Raw genomic sequence first — 21,904 nt, 5'->3', positions numbered from 1 at the left:
CCGGCAGCAGCGTGGCCGCCCGGCTCACACCGGGGCGGCAGGTCCGGGTCCTCACCCTCCCCTCTCAGCCGGCAGGGAACACGGCCTGCTGCCTGCTCTCCCCCAGCAGCCCCTCTGCTCAAGGTGCGCGCACACACACGCATGGATGAATGCACAGATGCATGGACACATGCACAGACACACGCAAGCATGGACACACTCAAGCTCAGACACACAAGCACACGCACACACGTGTGCGTACACACACAGCTTTGCTGTGCTTTAGCAGTGAATGTCGATGTTCACAACACTCGGCCAGAGACGCGGAAGCATGCCAGACATTGTGAGTGGGCCAAGCCCAGACTCGGTCCAGGGAGACCAGCCCTCGGGTCACACCAGAACCGGGACCGGGAGTCCGGAGCTGGTCAGGCCCCCCGGTCACTTCCTAGCAGTGTGCCTGCAACTCGGGCTGAAGAGGAGAGGATTCTTTAAAAAACATGACTTTACAACACAAATTACCCACGCATGCAACTCACATTCACTCCCACGAACGTTATTAAAACTAATGCTTTTGCCCTGACCGGGTTGGCTCCGTGGATAGAGCATCGGCCTGCGGACTCAAGGGTCCCAGGTTCCATTCCGGTCAAGGGCATGTACCTTGGTTGTGGGCACATCCCCAGTAGGGGGCGTGCAGGAGGCAGCTGATGTTTCTATCTCACCGATGTTTCTAACTCTCTATCCCTCTTCCTTCCTCTCTGTAAAAAATCAATAAAATATGTTTTAAAATAAGTAAAACATGCTTTTTAAAAAACCTGGTTACTGATGGTCTGTGGTTACTGACAAGATAAGCAAAGATGCTGCTGTGTCAAATGACTTTACAGCTTCTGGCCCAACCGTGGCGGGACTTTTTACCTCCCTGTGTCTCGGGACCAGTGCCTGGCGTCCCTCTGCGTGACTGACAGAGCTATGAGTGACCGCACCAGCAGGACACAGCAAGGCCACGCTACGATCACAGTTCTCAGAGCAAACTTACGGGCACCAGTTTCCAAAACCACTTGGAAGGAGACTTCAGAGGAGCAGCGGAAGGAAGCGAAGGGGAAGGAAAGTCTCAGAATTAGTGTCAGCGAAGCTACAGATTTCCCACCGCGGGCCCACGGCGACGTGCCCGTAATGCCTCTAAATGCCAGTTAATCTCCAGTTTAGAACTCACAGGTTCATGTAAAAGTAGTGCACATGGACAGAAATGGGTTACAACCCGTTAAGTAAGTCCATACAGACAGTAACGAGGACAGGCCTGCTGACCACAGACCCTGATAAACCCAGAGGGAGGGACGGAGCCAGAAGAGGCCGCCGGTGACCCACGGAACATGCACTCAGGCCGGCCCCTCCTGAACACGCCCTGGGAGCGGGGGCGTCTCTGCACCCGTGGACGGAGGTGGAGGCCACGGCCCAGGGCACCGGGTTCCGCCTCATGTAAGGCGGGTCGTCTTTACAAACACTGCTCAGAGAGAAACTGGGGCCCCTGTGACGGGTCGAAAGGCCGGACACGCCACGCCCCTCGCCGGGTCGATGGCCGGGGCACAGGCCAGCGGAGGCGCTGTTTCTGGAAAAGGGAAGCTGGCCATGGGACAACGGAAGAAACCGGTCAGCATCGGCCACGCGAGCCACACGAGAGGGTGCAACTACGAGCAGCGCCTCAGGGCGGAGTCTACGGGAAGGTTACCCAATCAGGCGGCCTCGGCCTCACGATTATTTAGTGGAAATAACAGCGTGAAAAGGAACCCAGGTAAGCGAGGAGTCAGACCGGACGATGCCTGTGAGGGTGACGCACCGTGTTAGAGCCTGAGTTTGTTCCGTGTGTTTATACACGTATGGAACACACCCGAGTCGATGAGAACATTACAGGTTAGACACCAGGTTCCCAGAGCAGGCGCCAACGAACACGGGTCCTGGGGATGTCAGCACCTGCCACTCACAGCAGAGCTCAGAGGTCACACGTGTGTGGGAGACAGAGGGGCAGGCTCCCAGGGGCCTTTCTGTCTGGAAATGGGCCGTGACATTCTGAGAGGGGCCCCGGGGCGGGGGGGGGGGGGGAGGGGGGCAGCATCTCCCAACGGACTTGACCTCAGAGCCCCTTTCTCCATGTATCTCGGCGCTGCTTGAAGAACTGGAGTTAGAACAAAAGTGGGTTACGGTTTAGCTGCCGAGGAACTCGGCTCCAGGCGGCGGCTCGCACGGGCGGAGGAGATCGGGCAGCGCGTGCGCCGGCTCTCACTGGGGAGAGGGGGCTGTTCTGAGCCTCCACCTCGAATGAAAGCAATTAGAACGAGGGAGTGTCTCTTCTCCAAGTCATTCCTTCCCCAGTGCCCAGCCCCTGAGAATCCCGCACCAACATTTCTCTTTAAAGAGTGGCAAATGCTACACTGAGCAGACTCGTATCTTTGATACTCTGAGAAACAAACTCAATATAGTCCGTCTTATAAACGTAAGAACACAAACCCGTGGATTCACTGCTCTCAAACCACCACCTGCTCTGCTGGCTCATTCCCGAAGGTGCCATGCGCTCCACCGGCGTGTCTGCACGCACACGGCCCTGTGACCCAGCGCCCCACTTTCCACGTCCCCCTGCCACCCCAGGGCCGAGCCAGTCCACACCCTCGAGAAGGCCCTCCCCGGTGTTCACACCCACAGCCTCCCGGGTGTTCACGCCCACGGCCTCCCAGGTGTTCACGCCCACGACCTCCCAGGTGTTCACACCCGCAGCCTCCCGGGTGTTCACTCCCACAGCCTCCCCGGTGTTCACGCCCACAGCCTCCCCGGTGTTCATTACCCGCAGCCTCCCCGGTGTTCACACCCGCAGCCTCCCCGGTATTCACACCCGCAGCCTCCCCGGTGTTCACACCCGCAGCCTCCCCGGTGTTCACACCCACGGCCTCCCCGGTGTTCACACCCGCGGCCTCCCCGGTGTTCACACCCGCGGCCTCCCGGGTGTTCACTCTCACAGCCTCCCCGGTGTTCACTCCCACAGCCTCCCCGGTGTTCACGCCCACACCTGCCGCAGCCTCCCAGGTGTACATGTGGAAGCTCGTGACAACCAGCTCACTATTCCACAGACCTCTGGGGTCTAGGACCTGCCGTTCACTAGCGAGGCCGGGCAGAGGAGGGCTCCTTTCCCACAGAACCTCCTGTGGACAACCCACAGCTGCTGGGACACGCGGGTAAGTCGGCCTTATTACACGCCATCACAGGGCGGACGCCCTGACCCGTTCCCGTGTTGTTTCATACATTTCACCAAAGTCTAAACCACTGTTTTTGCCAAAAGAACCTCAGAACCTGCGCTCGAGGCGCTGACCTTCTCCTAAGCACCATCGTCCACCCCCCTTTGCCTGGTGCTTCTACTTAGGCCGCGTTCCCGGCCTGGCTTCCCCGGTACAGTTACCATCACCAAAAACCAGGTAATGGCCACAACTGCGAAATCTCCCAAGGTCACGGCACGTGGGGGCGCGTACTTATCGTGAAACACGCACCTTTTGGCCTCCCGGGGCGTCCGCTGTGTGATGCTCCTTCAGTTTCTGTTCCTGCTCCAGAATGTCTTTCAGATGTTCGTTTACCTTCAACACAAAAGCACCGAAGTGAAGGCCCGGCACGCGCCTCCACGGCCTGTGGTCACACTGTGTGTCAGGCAGCCCCACCTACAGGAGGACGTCTCCCCTCCCAACCGGAAGGAAGCGTCCACAGGGGCCGCATCCGCTCGGGGGGTGAGCTCACTGACTCGCAGATGCTGCCCAGCACCCGCTGCGGGCGGGACAGGCGAGCAGGAGAGACCGGGCGCAGGAGCCTCAGCGTTAAGGCTCGGGAGCAGTAACACTTCTGTTCAGTAAACATTGTACAGTCTCGCCCGGCCGGCGTGGCTCCGTGGCTGGCATCGAACTATGAACCAGGAGGTCACCTGTTCGATTCCCATCAGGGCACACCTGGATTGTGGGCTGATCCCCAGTGGGGGGCATGTGGGAGGCAGCCGATCCATGATTCTCTCTCATCATGGACGTTACTATCTCTTTCTCCCTCTCCCTTCCTCTTTGGGGAAAAAAAGAAGAAAAAGCCATAAAAAAAAGGGGGGGGGATGGGAAATTTTAACAAGATTGCACAACCCGCGCTTCCGCTGTGATTTAGAACAGAAAGGGAAATGGAGTGTGTCTGTCTGCTCAGGCGACACCAGCTTTCGAACAGCAGGAACGGATCCCTCACGGCCGGGAGGCTGGAGGCCGAGGTCCTGCGGGGGCGGTGGCGGGGGCGGGGAGAGCCCGCGCCTGGCCGTTTTCTCCGGGAGCTCTGGGGTCACGTCCCCAGGCCTCACTCCTGACACCACACAAACCTGGGGACCCAAACCCGCAGTCCCAGCCGAGCGGCAGTGTGAGTGAGGACCCCCCCCCCAACCCCACTGTGCACCCACCTTATTCATCCAGTACATGACGGCGTCCTCGATGTCGTAGGGCAGGTCGGTGGCCTGGAAGAAGGCGGAGTACCGCTGGGCACACGCGATGACCTTCTCCACGCTCACCATCTCCGCCGTGTAGGCCATCATCAGGGTGTCGATCATCGCCAGGTGGGCGCTCTGAAACGGAAGCGGGGACACGGCTAAGCCACCTGAGGCTCTGGCGGACATTCTGAAATCCGAGGACCGTCTCCTAAGGAGCAGGCGCAGGAGGACAGGCCACAGGAGGCGGGACTCTCGAAAGCACCCGCGGGACACGCGGGAGGGGCGAACGGAGACGCCCGTGGTCAGCGGCTCCCCGAGGGCCCGGCTTCGGGACGCCATCTTTACCCCAAGGAGGCCCTGCTCCTGGTTTTCCTGTCTGTGATCACGTCGTAACTGTGACTCAGGAACGCGACGCACAAACCTCAGCGTCATCTCCACCTGCTCCCGGCTCACGCGCCACGTCCACGCAGAGCTCTGAGCGCCTTCCTCTGAACCAGCCGTCGCCAACCGTGGTCCGCGGACCACTGTCCCGTCCCCTCCCCCTGGACGGGCACATTCCAGTCCGACCCTCACCCGCCTCCACCTGGTCCTCCCGCTCAGCCCCTCCGCCTGCGCCTCCACGCCGGACGCCCTCCGTCTCTCCTCTGGCCCCTGCTGCTGTTTCAGGCTTTTAAACACGTACGTGGCCTTATACTTACCGTTATTCTTTTGCTACCGCCACACAACTCGCCCCCCAAAAAGCTGGAGGCAGCATACAGAAATAAAAGATCCCCAAATTATGATAATTTATTTTATTTTTTAAAATATATATATTGTTGATTTCAGAGAGGAAGGGAGAGGGAGAGAAAGAGAGAGAAACATCAATGATGAGAGAGGGTCATGGATCGGCTGCCTCCTAGACGCCCCCTCCTGGGGATCGAGCCCACAACCCAGGCATGTGCCCTTGACCAGAACTGAACCGGAGCCTTTTAGTCCACAGGCCAACGCTCTATCCACTGAGCCACACCGGCCAGGGCAGTTACGATCATGGAGGTGGAGGGCAGGCAGGCGGCCCATATACTCAGCACCAAGCACCATCCCAACAGCTTCCTAAACAGCGGGACAGAGAGGCCTGACGCTGACCACCCTGTCGCTCTAACCAGCAGCCGGTTCCTCAGGAGAACGCTCTCTCTAGGACTGAGACCTCCTCACCTGGATCTTAGAAAAACAGTGACAGAACCCACCAAACGCTCACAGCAACGGGAGACTTTAATCTCACGGTGAGAAAAGCGGAAAGCACAGGGTCAAAGCACATGGCAGCACGTGAGCCGCGGAGGCTGCGGCATGGTCAGCGCGGGCGGAGGTGTGAGCCGGACACAGGCCTGCAGGTCACGGTGCCTCCCCCGCGTCCCTGCGGCCAGACGGAGATGCGCTCACACACTCTGACACACACACTCTGACACACACACTCTGACACACACACTCTGACACACACACGGACATCCCACACACACCAACACACACACTCATCCACACACACTCACCCACACATTCACACCCACACACACACACACTCACACACACACTCTGACACACACACACTGACACACACACTCTGACACATACACACTGACACACACACACTGACACACACATGGACATCCCCCACACACACCGACATCCCACACACACACACCAACACACACACTCTGACACACACACAGACATCCCACACACACCAACACACACACTCACACACTCATCCACACACTCTGACACACACATTCACACCCACCCACATACACTCTCACACTCACTCCCACACCCATTCACACTCACCCACACACACACACTCACACACACACTCACTCCCACACCCATTCACACACACCCACACACACTCACACACACTGCGCTAGGAAACGACGTGGGAAATACATGTGCTTCGCCCGATAAGGGAGAACCGGTTACGCTGCCATCGGTGCGAGTGGGCAGCGGCTCAGCAGACACGGACCGCCCGCCGTGGGTGAGCTGGGACGTGCCCTCGGCCTGCAGACCGCGGACACTCACAGGGGGTGACCCTCCAGAGGGGACGCCAGCGGGGAACTCTGCTCCCCGTGCTGCAAGCTGCTCGCAGGGGTGACGTGAGCACGGGCACCGGACGCCACCACGGAGCTGAGCCCTCACCGTCCATACCCCTCCCGGCCGTCCGCACAGCCCAGCGGCCAATCTGTAAGTAAGTGCACCAGCTAACGCCCACCTTATTCTCCTTCCTCAACAGTCACAACATGGGTTTTTAAAAAGAAGAAAAACGGGCAGAAAGCAAAGTAGGTCACAACCTCCTTCAGTGCTAGACGGTGAACTGATTTGGCCCATCCTACTTCAAGTTCATAGTTTCTTACTCTTTTCTTTAATCTCATACATTTCTTCCTCTGTCCTCCTCCACACGCCTCCCCCCTGCCTCCGGGAAAGGCCGTCTCATGGAGGAGCGTGGCGTCATCAAACGTGCGGCCGTTTTCCTTCCATCACCATTTCGGTGACACCCAGCATTCTGTAAACCGAGCTAAAGGCAGCCAGCAGGCTGTGGCTCAGGGGTTGAGCGTCGACCTAGGAACCAGGAGGTCATGGTTTGATTCCGGTCAAGGGCACACACCCGGGTTGCGGGCTCGATCCCCAGTGTGGGGCGTGCAGGAGGCAGCCGGTCCATGATTCTCTCTCATCATGGATGTTTCTCCCTCTCTCTCTCTCTCCCCCCCCTCCTCTCTGACATCGATAAGAATATACATTAAAGGGGATGGCAGACTGTGAACTAAACATGGGCCTTGTCTCCAGGAACCGTCCCGCGAGGCCCTGCCTGCTTGGCCCAGGCCAGCTCAGTGTCCTTCGCCGCGCATTTTCCGCAGAAAAACTCATGCTTAGCAACTACACGAACACACATGACAGGCTGAGACTCGCCAGGAGGTCACGCCGGCACGTGCCCGGACACGGACACACGTTCCCACGCCAGCCCGCCCCCGGCCCCCGCGGCGGCTCACCATCTGGATGGGCTTCCTCTGCAGGTCCCGCTCGGTCACCAGCCGCTCCTGGTCGGTGACGTAGAGCCCCTTCTGCGCCAAGGCCTGCACCACGGCGTCGTGGCCCACCAGGGGCTTGGCCGCGTCGCTCTTGAGGATGAGGCTGCCCGCCCGGCAGTACAGCTCGGCCGACAGCAGTAGGTGCACGACGGGCGGCTTGATGTGCTCCTGGTCATACTGGTCCGTGTAGAACGGCTCCCGGAGCTCCTCGGGCACATGTTCTAGGGAGGAGCAGAGGGAAGCGCTCACAGGGTTTCCATGGAGAACACAATGTGCCTAATGTGACTACTTGTGTCATCAACGCTAGGATTCCTCCTGAAATGACAGCGGCCATTCCTAAGCTGAGCAGACCTGGCAGATCCCCCGAAATGAAGGAGAAATCTTTGCAGCAGACACGGTTCCGAGTGCGTCCTAAAGGGGACCGCAGTGCCCACGGGGGAAGGCTCTGGTCTCGTGGCTCCGGGAAAGTGTCCCCACGCACACGCAGATACACACTGAGCCACACGCACACGCACACGCAGATACACACTGAGCCACACGCACACGCAGATACACACTGAGCCACACGCACACGCAGATACATACTGAGCCACACACACGCACATACACACTGAGCCACACGCACACGCACATACACACTGAGCCACACGCACACGCACGGCAAGCAGGGAGACTGAACAGGATTTCAGCGACTTCCCCCCACTTACGCAGTCAACCGGGAGATGCAGACACAGCTCACTCAGGAGACTGAGGCCTCGCCCCTCACCTCGGAATCCCCACCTTCCCACGGCCACGCCCGTCCTACCCCCGGATCCCCTCCGCGGACAGAGAGGGCAGCTTACACACCAGACAGACAGGACGCTGTTTTCTTGCCGTCTCTACTCTGCACCGCTGTTTCCTCCCCGCTCCTAACTGGGCTCCATGCTTTATGTCAAAGCCAGGACGAGAGTCAGGGCCGTGCCCACAGGGACAGGCGGGCACCCGGGCACCTGGTCACCGGGCTGCGCACTGTCCCACCCACCCGCCCTCTCCTGGGGAGTGAGGGTCCTGAACGGGCAGCTCGAATGTAAGGTCAGGGACGCACAGCATGATCGAGGCCTTTCCACGACAGCTGACGAGACAGCGTGACAGTTTAAGGAGAGCGCGGCACAGCGGGAGTGCTGCTCGGGCATTGCCCTGGGAGTCACACTGGCAGCGGGGACGTCAGCCTGCAGCTCACACAGGTGAGGAAGCGCGGGGAGAGGCAGAGCAGGGGGACAGCACACACGTCGAGTGGAAATATCCACCACGCAGCTGGGGACCATACAGGACGCTGGAAGGAGGTCAAGAGTAGCTGGAGCAATCTGGGATCTGGGGGCGATCTAAAAATATCCTCCCATTTAATAATTGAAAGCACTCTCCTCCCGCAGCTGCATTAACCAGCGGCGAGCCGGCTGCCCCGCTGCTGGGCAGGGTGCACACGCTCGCTGGGAACCACAGGAGGCAAGTGCGCGTGGGGACCCGCCTACCCCAGCACCCAGGACCTGAGGGACCCACCTACCCCAGCACCCAGGAGCTGAGGGACCCACCTACCCCAGCACCCAGGAGCTGCGTGTTTCATAAAAACGGCGGAAAGAGCCCTTTCCACCCCAAAGAAGGCAAGGCTGCAGTGACTATTCCAGAACAGGTCGCTTTACACATGTACATGTTATTTTTATTGATTTCAGAGAGGAAGGGAGAGAGAGGGAGAGAAATAGCCATGATGAGAGAATCACTCATCGGCTGCCTCCTGCACGTCCCACCCTGGTGATGGAGCCCGCCACCCGGGCATGTGCCCTGACCGGGAACTGAACTGTGACCTCCTGGTTCATAGGTCGACGCTCCACCACTGAGCCACTCCGGCCAGGCCCAAGCAGGTCACTTTAAAACCAAGTCTTGAAGAACTATATGCTTAAGAGGCGACTTGGAAAACGTCGCATTTCTACCCACAGGCAGACTCCCGGTTTTTAGGAGCCGTTTGGACTTGCATCACATTTTGAAACCCATGAACCGAAACGGCACGTTAGGAGATAGACAGGCATCCGTGATAAGAGGTTTCGCCCTCTCCCCAGCGTGCGGCCCAGATAAGAGGGATCCAGGGAGCGGCGTGTGAAGCGCCCTCCTGGGCCTGCCAGGGACGCCGACGGGTTTTTCTTGTGCGCCGGCCTCAGCCCAGCACCCAATGTGCCGTGACCCCTCCCGGATCTCGGCTCCGAAACCCGCAATCCCTGCACGGCCAGAGGGACGGGCACGGGCGTGCTGCTCACGGCGATGGCCACGTTTTCTGTGAAGCCGGTGGGCTGCCCGCTGCGTCCGTGCGCAAGGACACGCGAGGTTTCTCTGAAAGTGAAGGCTCCCCTGGCCACTCTCGGCCCCGGCCGCAGTATCGCCTTCAGAGCCACCCCTCTGCTCCCTGCGCCCACATCCCCTGCCGTGGGGGTGGCACGAGCAGTGGGAACAAGGGGGGCACTGGGTTTAAAAAGACGAATCCCGACTTAGCCGGTGTGGCTCAGCGGATAGAGCGTCGGCCTGTGGACTGAAGGGTCCCGGGTTCGATTCCAGTCGGGGCACATGCCTGGGTTGTGGGCTCGATCCCCAGTGTGGGGCGTGCAGGAGGCAGCCGGTCCATGATTCTCTCTCATCATCGATGTTTCTATCTCTCCCTCCCTCTCTGAAATCAATTTAAAAAAAAAAAAAGACAAGCCTTTGTTCACCCACGTACGTTCCCCCAGGTCCACAGATATGCCTGCGACCCTCCTGACTCCAGCGCCCTCTGCCTGCCCTGCCCTGGGCCCCAACACCCGTCTTCCTGCCGCTGCAGGTGCCAGCTCATGCTTCTGCGTGCGCCCAGGCCGCCCTTCAGCCGGCTGCTCCTCCCCCACCCTTCACGGGGGGCTCTTCCATCAGACTCGGTGTCACCTCCTCAGCGCACGTCCCTGACCCAGTGGTCACTCGTTCCCTACACAACAGTCACGCCCTACGATGCTCAGGTGCTCGTGACGCCTCCGCCCGCTGCCAGGGGCCTCAGGACAGCGGGCCGTGTCCCTGTCCAGTGTCCTGGCACCGAGCACGGGCCGCACCACAGCGGCCCAGGGAGTGACTCAGGGCGGCGTCTTCAGAGCAGATGCCAGTGAAGAGCTCGCTCCCTCCTTCCCCATCACATGCGGGCGGGCGGGCGAGGTGCTGGGCCGCATTCCTCAGCTCGCAGTCCGCCCTCTCCGTGACCACACCTCCCGCTGCTCATCTCTTCCCGGATGGCACAGGAAGCCTCACCTCCACCAGGGGAGCGGCTTCCCCTGGACCAGGGTCCCCACACGAAGGGGAGACCTGAATGACCTGTGGAGGCCGGAATGGGAGCGTGGGCATGAGCCGGGGGTTCCCATCTCCCTGCGGAGAGCGCGATGAGGCTACGGGCTGTGTACGCACCCACGTGGTCTCCCGCTGTCAGCAATGAGCACCGCGCCTCTCCGCTGCTCTCAGACCCTGCCCGCCAGCAGGAGCAGCTCCTGGGGAAATGGCTGCTCCGGGCCTGGAGCGGGACACGTGCACGATGAGCTAAGGATCTGTGTGAGCACGCGCACGTGTGTGAGAGCATGTGTGTGTGTGTGAGTGCGTGTGCGGGGAGGGGAAGAGAGAGAATAAAAGAAATGGGACATGCCAACAACCGGTCCATCTGGGCAAAGGGGTAAAGGGTATTCGGGAGTTCCCTGTATTGTTAGGTATTTGAAATTATGTGAAAAAAAAAGTTGCAAAACCTGGAGGTGTCCCAACTCCATCTTTTCCCCCAAACGTGAGCATCTTCTCGGGTCCCCTACATCCATGAGCCTCCGAGCTGCCCAGCCGAAACCTCGGAGTCAGCCCCAGCCCCGTCCCTCTCTCTCCACCCCCAAATCACACCCATCACCAAATCCAGTCCCAACCCACCCTCTCTGGACCGGAGCCCCGCGCCCCCAGCCCAGGCAGTCAGCGCCTGTCACAGAGCCATGCCCTCACCCCACCCCTGTCTTCCCCCCACGTCCACCCTCGGCCCTGCTCCAGCCAACCACTCTCCCAGAGCCAGACCCGCTCATCCCCACAGCAAGCTGGTCACGACTTCGCCAGCCACTGCCCGGGTTTGCAAAGCCCTCCCACCTCTCTGAGCGCTAAGCCCTCCCCGTGACCTGAGGGAGGCCGGCCCAGCCCTGCCCCGCTCCTGTGGCCACACTCCCTCCCCCGCAGAGCGCTCTGCCTCTGCCATTCCGGCCGCCCTGCCCTGAACGCCCTTCTCTCTGGTCCGCACTCCCACAAAGCACCAGTGCGTGCTCGGTGAACTAGTCACTGTAGTGGTTTAATCCATTGTTCCTTAAGCTGGCCCTTCGAGCAGCTCTGTCCCACTCTCCCTTTCCAGCCGGGTCTCCCACCGCCTCCAACCCGCTGGGCTGTGCTGCGTCACTGGCACGGCCTGGGTCTCAGCCTCCAGCCTGCACACCCAGCTCCTCCATCCTCAGCGCCTGCCCTCCCTCCAGGGCCCAGTCGCCCGCCACCCCCACTCCCTTCGCATTTCCCGAGCTCCATGCAGTGACACATTCACCACGTCTCCCTGCCAGAGCTCCAACTCGAGGGCACAGGCCTGGTTAAACCGCCTGAGGCTGTAAGACCTCCTCCGGGGCCTCAGCATGACCCCTGCATCTCTCCACCCCGACTGCCCTCCCCAGCCTCCTCTTCCCAGGGCTCCCCCAGAAGCATTCGAAGTGCTCACTGCCCTGGCTCCTGCCTGCACGTCTTCTCGCCCTGGGATCTCATCTCGTCCAGGTTCAATCACACTTTGTACACAAGATTCCAAGCTGTCATTTCCAGCCTCCTTCTCAACCGCACTGCACACCTACACTTGCAGCTAGCCGCCTCCTAGGCTTCTCGGAGATTTGGCCGACGCATCAAGTTCAAGGTTTCCTCAGACAAAGGTGGCGTGTCTTCCACCCTGCTGCTCTCCCCCTTGGCCAATGGCATCGACTCACCTCCCAGCCACTGACTCTCAGAGGCACAGGTGACCTCATTCGCCCTAAACCTCAGGTGGCCTCATGCTCACACTGACTGCCTTTAATTCAAACCCTCCCCGGCACCCCAAGTCCAGTCACTCAGAATGCTGGGATCCCCTCCCTCCGACCTAACGCCTTTCCCACGAGCCTGCCTTCCACCTGTGCCGGGCAGCGGGCAGCGGTCAAGAGCACAGACTCCGCTCCGGAAGGGGGTGGCGCCGATGAGCTCCCACCCTCTGGGCCTCGGCTCCTCCCCGTGTAACTGGAATGACTGACAGTTTCCAGCTCCTGACCAGCCTCCTTTCATCCTACGTCCTGGGATTCAAGTGAGATAAGACGTGGAAGTGCCTGACACGGGAGGTGTAAGTTCTCAGTAACTGTGAGCAGCCCGGTCGGTGTGCTCAGTGGTTGAGCGTCAACCTATGAACCAGGAGGTCACGGCTGGATCGCTGATGAGGACACACGCCTGGGTTGCGGGCTCAGTCTCCAGTGTGGGGCGTGCAGGAGGCAGCTGATCCATGATTCTCATCATTGATGTTTCTCTCTCTCTCTCTCCCTTCCTCTCTGAAATCAATAAAAGTATATATTTTTAAAAATTAACTGTGAGCAGCTGTCCCCTCCGTCCCAACGCACTTGGAGCTCCTGGGAATGGGCTGCTGACGCCTGCGGCACATCCCGCACCGGCCTGTGCCGTGAGCCTCCTGAGGGCCGCGCCCCCTGGCCCCCCGGCCCCGCCCTCACCCCCCCCCATCACCCCCCGCCTGAGCACCAGCGAGCTCCCGGGAGGGAGGCTCTGGGCCCCGGCACGGGCTGGGACAAACACAGAAGGTGCCAGGTGTGTGTATAAGAGCAGTGACTTGTTGTACTAACCGGACGGCCCAGAGGGAGACACTACTGGACAGAGTGGAAACGATAAAGCGGCATGAGGAAGTGCACGCTAAGATCTCCAAATGCAAGAACCCGGTGAGGAAGCTCCGCGCCCACCATTTCCTCCAGAGGCCTGAGGGAGCGGCTCCGGGACGTCCCTGCCGCGGCGGGCGGGCGGGCGGGCGGGCTGTCAGTGAGAAGGCGCAGGCTGCCTCCTCGCTCCTGCCCCTTGCTCACAGTCATGAGAGTGTCTGTTTACTGGTTACAACGCATCCAAACAAGCTGATGCCTGACTGGACCAGAACTGGGTCTGCATTCTTCCACAGAATAAACAGCTGGCATCGGGACCATGGAGGCCATTCTCAGTGAAAGGAGAAGGATACGGTTCAAAGCTCTGACACAGAACTTCAGGTTAAGAGACGCCTCCACCTGCCTGCTTTCTAGGCACGCCGCTCACGCTTTGTTTACTTTATGGCTCAGACACTTCGTTCTGTGCCCACCATTGATTTCTACTATCGTTTTACTAGTAATTGACTTTTCAACGTCTGGTTCTAAAATCGACTGCTCCTGAATGTGTCACAAGTTAGACAATTCATCATGGGAGAAGACAAAACCCATGCCCGAAGACCCTGTACCGATGGCATCGTTAAAGAAGCGGTTTTAGCCCTGACCGGTTTGGCTCAGTGGATAGAGCGTCGGCCTGCGGACTGAAGGGTCCCGGGTTCGATCCCGGTCAAGGGCATGTACCTTGGTTGCGGGCACATCCCCAGTGTGGGGTGTGCAGGAGGCAGCTGATGGATGTTTCTCTCTCATTGATGTTTCTCTCTATCCCTCCCCCTTCTTCTCTGTAAAAAAATCAATAAAATATATTTTTTAAAAAGTGATTTTAGTAATCAGAGCAAAGTTGGGCTGATTTTCGAGTGATTAATTGACTACTATTAGGTAAGACCTTTGAAACATGTAGTCTGTTAGCATTCGCTGCCTAAGTGTCTGCAGCAAATGGAGAATATTGACATCAAAAGAAAGCAAACGTTCCCTTTTTCCTGTTCTCACCGTATCCACTTATACTTTGAAAGATCACTGGCTGGGGAACAAACAAAATATGCCAACACAGCATTGCTACTGAGGCGTTCACTTTTTGTTTCGGAGTCGCTCGGAGGTCTTGAGGCTGGGGTTTTCCTGATTTTTTTCAGACATTCCAACTGTTGCCAAGGCGAATGTTACTAAGTACCAACAATCCCCATTGAAGCCACCTGACAGTTGAAGAGCGGCCACTCTTTAAGGGAAAAGGAGGCCGTTGCCAGCGCTGGATGCACACTTTTCACAGCCGCAGAGAGGACTCCGCCGAGCAGCAAGGAGCAGGGCTCGCTCTCAGCGGCGGGAAGCCCTGAGCACGCGGAGCCCACCACGGGCCAGATGTGCAGCTCCAGCAACGCCGCCTCCCAGGCCGCTCCCTCCTCCACGAACGGGAACCCCGGAGGGCTGCTATGGGAAGCAGCGGGGCCACGTGCCCAGGGGCTGGGGATCCAGGCGTGCCCAGTCCGCAGCATCGCCCAACGCTGGGAGCCGGAGCCGGTCAGATCCCGACCATCCCCGCCCTCGGGAGAGTGTGACAGGAGCGGAGGCGGTGTGGCCTCTGTGTGCGCTGCGTGGGGGTTTTTTTTAGAACGGGGGACCCAGCACCGACATCACCGAGGTGCTGTGAGCCCCAAATCCCAAGTGAGCAGCTCAGTGCACAGCCCGGAGCCAGGGCCCGGCCGGCAGGCTGCCGCTCACACCGGTTCCTTTACTTCCTTTCTCCCGGAAGCGTGTTCGCTACGTCCCTCCTGGGCCCAGAAGCTAGTGGACATGCCTGACAGACAGACAGACAGACAGACACACAGGAGGCGGGTTCCGGTGAGGAGCCTGGGCGACCCGGGGCCACTTGCTGACTGACCTCTGGGCGCGGAGGGCCCCGGGTTTGAGGAGAGAAGGCGCTGCTGTCCCCTCTGCCCATCCACACGCCATCGCACATTCTCCTTTCGCCCTTCTCTGAAGACTCAGCCCCCATTTCCCCTCCACGGGGCTCCAGCTTCCTGGGCTGCTGACGCCAAATCCAAGACACAGCCCCGCTCCTCGCTGCTGCTGGCAGGGGTGCCGGGAAATACAATCACACCAGCAGGCTCGGTGCCCCTCCTCGGGGTCACCGGACACGTTCAGGCCCAGAGGAACCCGGACATGTTCTTCCCAGACGACCTTTTAAAAAACCACGTCTACGCCTGGTGCCCGTTTTTAAAACGCTTGACCTCTTTTCCTCCTTCGGTATCAAAGCCCGAGGATTCAAGTGCAAAGAAAGCTGTCACACGCATATAAATAAAATCACGGGAAATGGGACGGCTCCCTCGAAACGGATTCAGACAATGTCCCAAACACGGAGACTCCTTCGCCAGGTTAAAGGAGCCGTCGGGAAAACACTCCGCTGGGCACAGCTGAGCAGTGAGAGCGAGTTAAACCTTGACCCACCTCCTTTCACAATTCTAAAGGGGGCATAAGCCATTCCCCATCCCCTACCGCCCTAAACTATCTTAAAAATTTTTTTTAAAAAAAATTGATTCCAGAGAGGAAGGGAGAAGGAGGGAGAGGGAGAGAGAGAGAAACATCCATGATGAGAGAGAATCATGGATCGGCCGCCTCCTGCACGCCCCACACTGGGGTTCGAGCCCCCAACCCGGGCCTGTGCCCTGACCGGGAATCGAACCCTGACCTCCTGGTTCACAGGTGGACGTGCAACCCCTGAGCTCCCCAAACGATCCTTAACATCTGGAGGGAAGTGTGTAATCCCTGAGACACTTTCCCAGCAAATAAATCACAAATGGCTGAACGGGGGGCAGAAACCTTCCAAAACGACCCCTAAAAGCCACCAGACGGAACTGCTGGGCGAGACAGGGCGCAGCTTCCGATTTTCCCAGCAAAACTCCCATTTTCCCAGCGACCGGCTGCCACCCGGGCTCCCGGGGCCGGGGCGGCCAGAGGCCCTTTCCTGTTATTCTGCACAGGCCGGGCCCGGGGAGGGCTCCGCGGCCCATGGGCGTCCGCAGCGCGCGCCCTGGAAAGCCCTCTCCTGCCTGAAAAATAAAAATAAAAAACACCCCACGGCGGGGAGTGTTTCTTTCCCTCCACGAACGAAGCCAACATCCGTTTTGGAGGGGAGAGAAAGGAATAGGTCTCCCTGGCCAAGACTAAATGGACACACGGAACCGGGGCTCAATCGCGGCTCCCAGGGCGCCTGCAACCTCGGCGAGCGACTGACGTGGGAGCCCCGTTCCAAGTGTCAACATCACGGTGGAGCTGCGCCCCCCGCCCCCCAACCACACAGACACCAGCTCAGGTTTGCCGGTGGAGCGGGCACAGCTATGGGGGGTCGGGGGATGCATCGCAAGGAGGGGAACAAACCGCACCGATGAAAACCATTAGGTCGGAACCCGACCAAATTGCCCTAAAAACAAACCGATCCGCCATCCGCGATCAGCGATCCGCGATCCAATCCAAGGAGCCCGGCCGGACCACCCTCCCCATCCCCCCCCCCCCCCCCGACCACGCCAGGGCGCTGGGCTCCGGCCCCAACCCGCCGCGTGGGTCCCCCCTTCCCCGCCCGGAGCCCGCGGGCGGGAGGACGGGCGGGCGCGGGGCGCGGGGTGCGCGCCTCCCGGGGGGCAGGGCGGGGGCGCCGCCGCCTACCGGTGCCGAAGGCTTTGGCCACCAGCCAGGCCAGGTTGCAGGCGATCTTGGCCCGGGAGAAGTCGTAGTGGTCGAAGGGCTTGATGGCGGGGACAATGAACGTCCTCCGCAGCTCGCGCGGCTCCGCGGCGTCCCCCATGGTCGCGGGGTGCTGGGCGCCCGGCGCGGGGCGCTCACATGGTGCGCGGCCGGCCGGGGCGGCTCGGGGTCCGCGCGCGGGGAGCCCCCGCCTCCGGCCGCCGCCCCCGCCGCCCGCCCGCCCGCCCGCGAGCGCGCGTGAGCGAGGCCGCTCCCCTTTGTCTGCGCTCGGCCGCCCGGCGGGGGCGGCGGCTGCAGCGCGGGGAGGCCGGGGGCTCAGCGCCGGCGCCGGGGACCGAGGCCCGCCATGGCGAGGCGGCGCTCCCTCCGTCAGGCCGCGGGCGCAGGGGCGCGGGCGGGGGCGGCCGGCGGCGCGACGCTCAGGAAACGTCAAAATCACTGCGGCCGGCCCTCCTCCGCGCCCCCCGCCGCCGCCCGGGAGACGCCGCCGCCGGCTCTCCGCTCCCGCCTTCTCGGGGACGCCCTCAGGGCTTTCCCCTTTCACGCCCGGTTCCTCCGCTCCCCCTGGCCGCCGCCGCCGCCGCCGCCACCGCTGCGGTTTTCCGGCTGCGGCACTGGACCGAGGGAGCAGCTGCGGGCACTGAGCATGCGCCCTCGCGCGGCCCCGCCCCGGACAGGCCCCGCCCCCTACAGGCCCCGCCCCCAGGTCGGCCCCAGCCCGGCTTTCCCTCAGCCGCAAGGATCCTCACCCCAGGCGCGGCGCACTGAGCATGCGCCCTGGCGCGGCCCCGCCCAGGAAAGGCCCCGCCCAGGAAAGGCCACGCCCCTTACCCGCCCCCTGGTCGGCCCCAGCCCGGCTTTCCTTCAGCCGCAAAGGATCCCCGCCCCAGGCCCGGCGCACTGAGCATGCGCGGCCTCGCTTTCGCCCCACCCACACCCTCGGCCACGCCCTCGTGCCCGCCCCTGACTGGCTCCCCTCCAGCCGCAGGCGCCTCGTCCCGGGCGCACTGAGCATGCCCAGCTTCGTTCCCGCCCAGGCCACGCCCAGGCCACGCCCCGGGCCACGCCCCTGCCATCTTTCTCCAGCCGCTGGCGTTTCGGCCCCAGGTCCGGCTCACTGAGCATGCGCCGCCCTCTCCAGCCGGATCCCGGGTCCCCCGCGTCTGCTTTGTAATCATCACTGGGCTGCTCGCCTGGGCGGACATCCTCCGCGTCCCCGGCTCTGGGCCGCTGCCACCGCCGCTGCTGGGGAGGAAAGGGAAGGGAGGGAGGGAGGAGAGAGGCCTGGGAGGAGCCGAGAGAGCTGGTATTGCCCTGACCGGTGTGGCTCAGTGGATGGAGCGTCGGCCCGCGGACTGCAGGGTCCCGGGTTCGATTCCGGTCAAGGGCATGTACCTTGGTTGCAGGCACGTCCCCAGTGGGGGGTGTGCAGGAGGCAGCTGATCGATGTTTCTCTCTCATCAATGTTTCTCTCTCATCGATGTTTCTTACTCTCTATCCTTCTCCCTCTCCCTTCCTTTCTGTAAAAAATCAATAATATATATATATATATATATATATATATATATATATATATATTTTTTTTTTTTTTTTTTAAAGAGAGAGCTGGTATTGATGAAAACGCTGGTGAGGTGACACGCGCTTGGCTGCGAACCTGCCCAGCACCATTCTGGTTAGTCCTCGAAGGCACCCTAAAGGGTGGGGGCCGAGAAACGACGGAGGTGAGGCGCGTGCATTCACTGGGGGGGGGGGGGGGGGGGTCCACGAGGTTGAAGGATCGGTGACGCTCCAGGCCTGTCTTCATGACGTGAGAATCCTCTCCTTCACTCCATGCTCATGGCCACGCAGACGTCCTCTCCAGGGGCGGGTGCTCGTCCCTCCAAGAAGCAAACCGACGCCCACCAGGGTCTGGCGCCTACAGACCCACCTTGGTGCCTTCCTTCGGTCAGAGCTGCTCTCCATCTTCCCGGAGGAACCTGCGCTCTCAGAGCTGTGTGTCCTTGCCCGGTGTGTCCCCTCTGTCCCCCTGGCTGACTCCTGCTCCCCTCCCCCACCCCTCAAGCTTCTTCATGGTGACCGCCTCCTCCAAGAAGCCCTCCCGGATTGCCCCTGGCACCCGCCCTGCCCGGGCTGTCAGTAGGTGCCTCCCAGTACTTACCGCTGTCATAGCCGCGTTGGCCACGCTATGGGCCGTCATCGATTACTCGCCCGTCTGTCCCACGGATGACAGGGTCTTCCCCAGCAGTAGCTGCTCAATAGATATTTAGGGAGGAAGGGATGGCTATGAATGGTCGTTAGTGCTTATTTCGTTTATTTAACTCACTCATTCCTCACCGTATCTCGTTTGAATACAATTCAGGCGTCCTCAAACTACGGCCCACGGGCCACATGCGGGTGTTTTTGCCGTTTTGTTTTTTTTACTTCAAAATAAGATATGTGCAGTGTGCATAGGAATTTGTTCATAGTTTTTTTTTTTTAAACTATAGTCCAGCCCTCCAACGGTCTGAGGGACAGTGAACTGGCCCCTGTTTAAAAAGTGTGAGCACCCCTGTACATTATCTAATTTTAATTAGGATCAAATCCCGTGTTATCTTCATTTCACAGGGGCAAAAAAACTAAAGCTCAGAAATACAAATTATTTTTTATTTTTTAAAATATATTTTATTGATTTTTTACAGAGAGGAAGGGAGAGGGATAGAGAGTTAGAAACATCGATGAGAGAGAATCATCCATCAGCTGCCTCCTGCACCCCCCTACCCCCCCACTGGGGATGTGTCCGCAACCAAGGTACATGCCCTTGGCCGGAATCGAACCTGGGACCCTTCAGTCCGCAGGCAGACACTCTATCCACCCAAACCAGCTAGGGCAGAAAAAGATTTTAAATCAGCCTGTAGCACACAACTAGGAAACTGGCAGACCCAAGCTTTGAATCCAGGACTGTCTCCAAAGCCCAGGCTTTAATTATCAGAGCCTCCCTGGAATTACTTGTCCTTAAGATAGAAGCAAGAGCTCTGACCAGTTTGGCTCAGTGGATAGAGTGTCGGCCTGCGGACTGAAGGGTCCCAGGTTCGATTCCGGTCAAGGGCATGTACCTTGGTTGCGGGCGCATCCCCAGTGTGGGGTGTGCAGGAGGCAGCTGATCGATGTTTCTCTCTCATCGATGTTTCTGACTCTCTATCCCTCTCCCTTCCTCTCTGTAAAAAATTAAAAAATGTATTTAAAAAAAGACAGAAGCAAGATATTGGAAGCGTGAGGAGAGGGGCTTTGGGCCCTACTATCTAAAAGGGTAGCCTGGCTCGGCCGGTGTGTCTCCGTGGTTGAGCGTCAACCTATGAACCAGGAGGTCACGGTTTGATTCCTGGTCTGGGCACAGGCCTGGGTTGTGGGCTCGATCCCCAGTGTGGGGCGTGCAGGAGGCAGCCGATCCATGATTCTCTCTCCTCATTGACGTTTCTCTCTCTCTCTCCCTCTCCCTTCCTCTCTGAAATCAATAAAAATATTTTTAAAAATAAAAGGGTAGGTAGCTCTGCCAGCAGGCTTGCCCCTTTAATCCTGTTTAATCCCTGCAAACGCTCACCGTGAACGGAGGAGGCCCGTAGGTAATCCTCGCTGGCAGTGTGGGCCAGGAGAAGAATGTGGGTGAGGGCAGTCCTGTGCCGCAGGGCGGCTGAAGTCATGTTTCAATAACTTAATGACTGTGAGTAGAGTCTGTCTCATAGGCATAGGGGCCCATAAGATGAACATGCGGGTCACAGCTCCCACGGCGGGGTCATCGGGTGACGGCGTCCACGCGCACGTCCGTTCTGAGAAACGGGCGTTATTCTCACCTTTCCGTTCCGGACGAAGGACTGAGGGTCGTAGGGACCGAGTTGCCCGGCCAGGAGTCCATGGTCGGTGCATCTCTTGAGTCTGGCTCTAAAAGCAGGTCCCGGTCTGCTGGCTCCACTCCGGGGCCACCCGTCCCTGAATGACGGAGGCCGACGTGTCCATAGATGAATAACGGGATGGAAGAGAGGTGAGTCCTTCGAGAGACGAAGTGCAGACGGGGCGTGCAGCTGTCCCAGGGACTTCTGTTCAACCTAACGGAGCCAAACCCGCCCTACCCGGGTTGGCTCAGTGGATAGAGCATCGGCCTGTGGACCAAAGAGTCCCGGGTTCGATTCCAGTCCAGGGCCTGTACCTTGATTGCAGGCTCCTCCCCGGCCTGGGTCAGGGCGAGTACAGGAGGCAACTAATCGATGTGTCTCTCTCACATCGATGTTTCTCTCTCCCCGTCTCTTCCACTCTCTCTCTAAAAACCAATGGAAAAATGTCCTCGGGTGAGGATTAAATAATAATAACAATCCTATATAATAAAAGCCTAATATGCTAAGTGCCTGGTTGCCCAGTCAGCCGTTCAACCAATCAAAGTGTGATATGCTAATGATATGCTAAGGCCACTCATCCGCTCACTATGACACGCACTGACCACCAGGGGGCAGACGCTCCGACCCGTAGGTTAGCTTGCTGCTGGGGTCCAGCCCATCGGGACTGAGTGAGATGGGCCAGACACACCCTGGAGCCCTCCCACGGACCCTCCCCGTTGCTCCCTGGTCCCCCGATCAGACATCAGTGGGGTCCCTCGGCCTGGCCTGTGCCCTCTCACAATCCGGGACCCATTGGGGGATGTCGGAGATCCAGTTTCAGCCGGATCCCGCAGGCCAGGCCGAGGGACCCCACTGGTGCACGAATTCGTG

General features: G+C 59.7%; 1 protein-coding gene across 1 annotated transcript in view; it reads right to left on the bottom strand.

Annotated features, from left to right (window-relative positions):
- CAMSAP2 (calmodulin regulated spectrin associated protein family member 2) overlaps window positions 1-17,794 on the bottom strand; it is a 30,913-nt gene extending 13,119 nt beyond the window's left edge. Inside the window, exons 1-4 of the mRNA XM_079763517.1 lie at window positions 17,130-17,794; window positions 7,474-7,733; window positions 4,433-4,594; window positions 3,507-3,590 (exon numbers count right to left, since the gene is read on the bottom strand). Coding sequence (XP_079619643.1) covers window positions 3,507-3,590; window positions 4,433-4,594; window positions 7,474-7,733; window positions 17,130-17,268 — 645 coding nt within the window. The 5' untranslated portion in view covers window positions 17,269-17,794. The remainder of the gene's footprint in view (window positions 1-3,506; window positions 3,591-4,432; window positions 4,595-7,473; window positions 7,734-17,129) is intronic.
- Window positions 17,795-21,904: the final 4,110 nt, after the last annotated feature.

The sequence above is a fragment of the Cnephaeus nilssonii genome (assembly GCF_951640355.1).
Source record: "Cnephaeus nilssonii genome assembly, chromosome: 23".
NCBI lineage: Eukaryota > Metazoa > Chordata > Mammalia > Chiroptera > Vespertilionidae > Cnephaeus > Cnephaeus nilssonii.
This window is presented reverse-complemented; position numbering and strand designations above follow the sequence as displayed.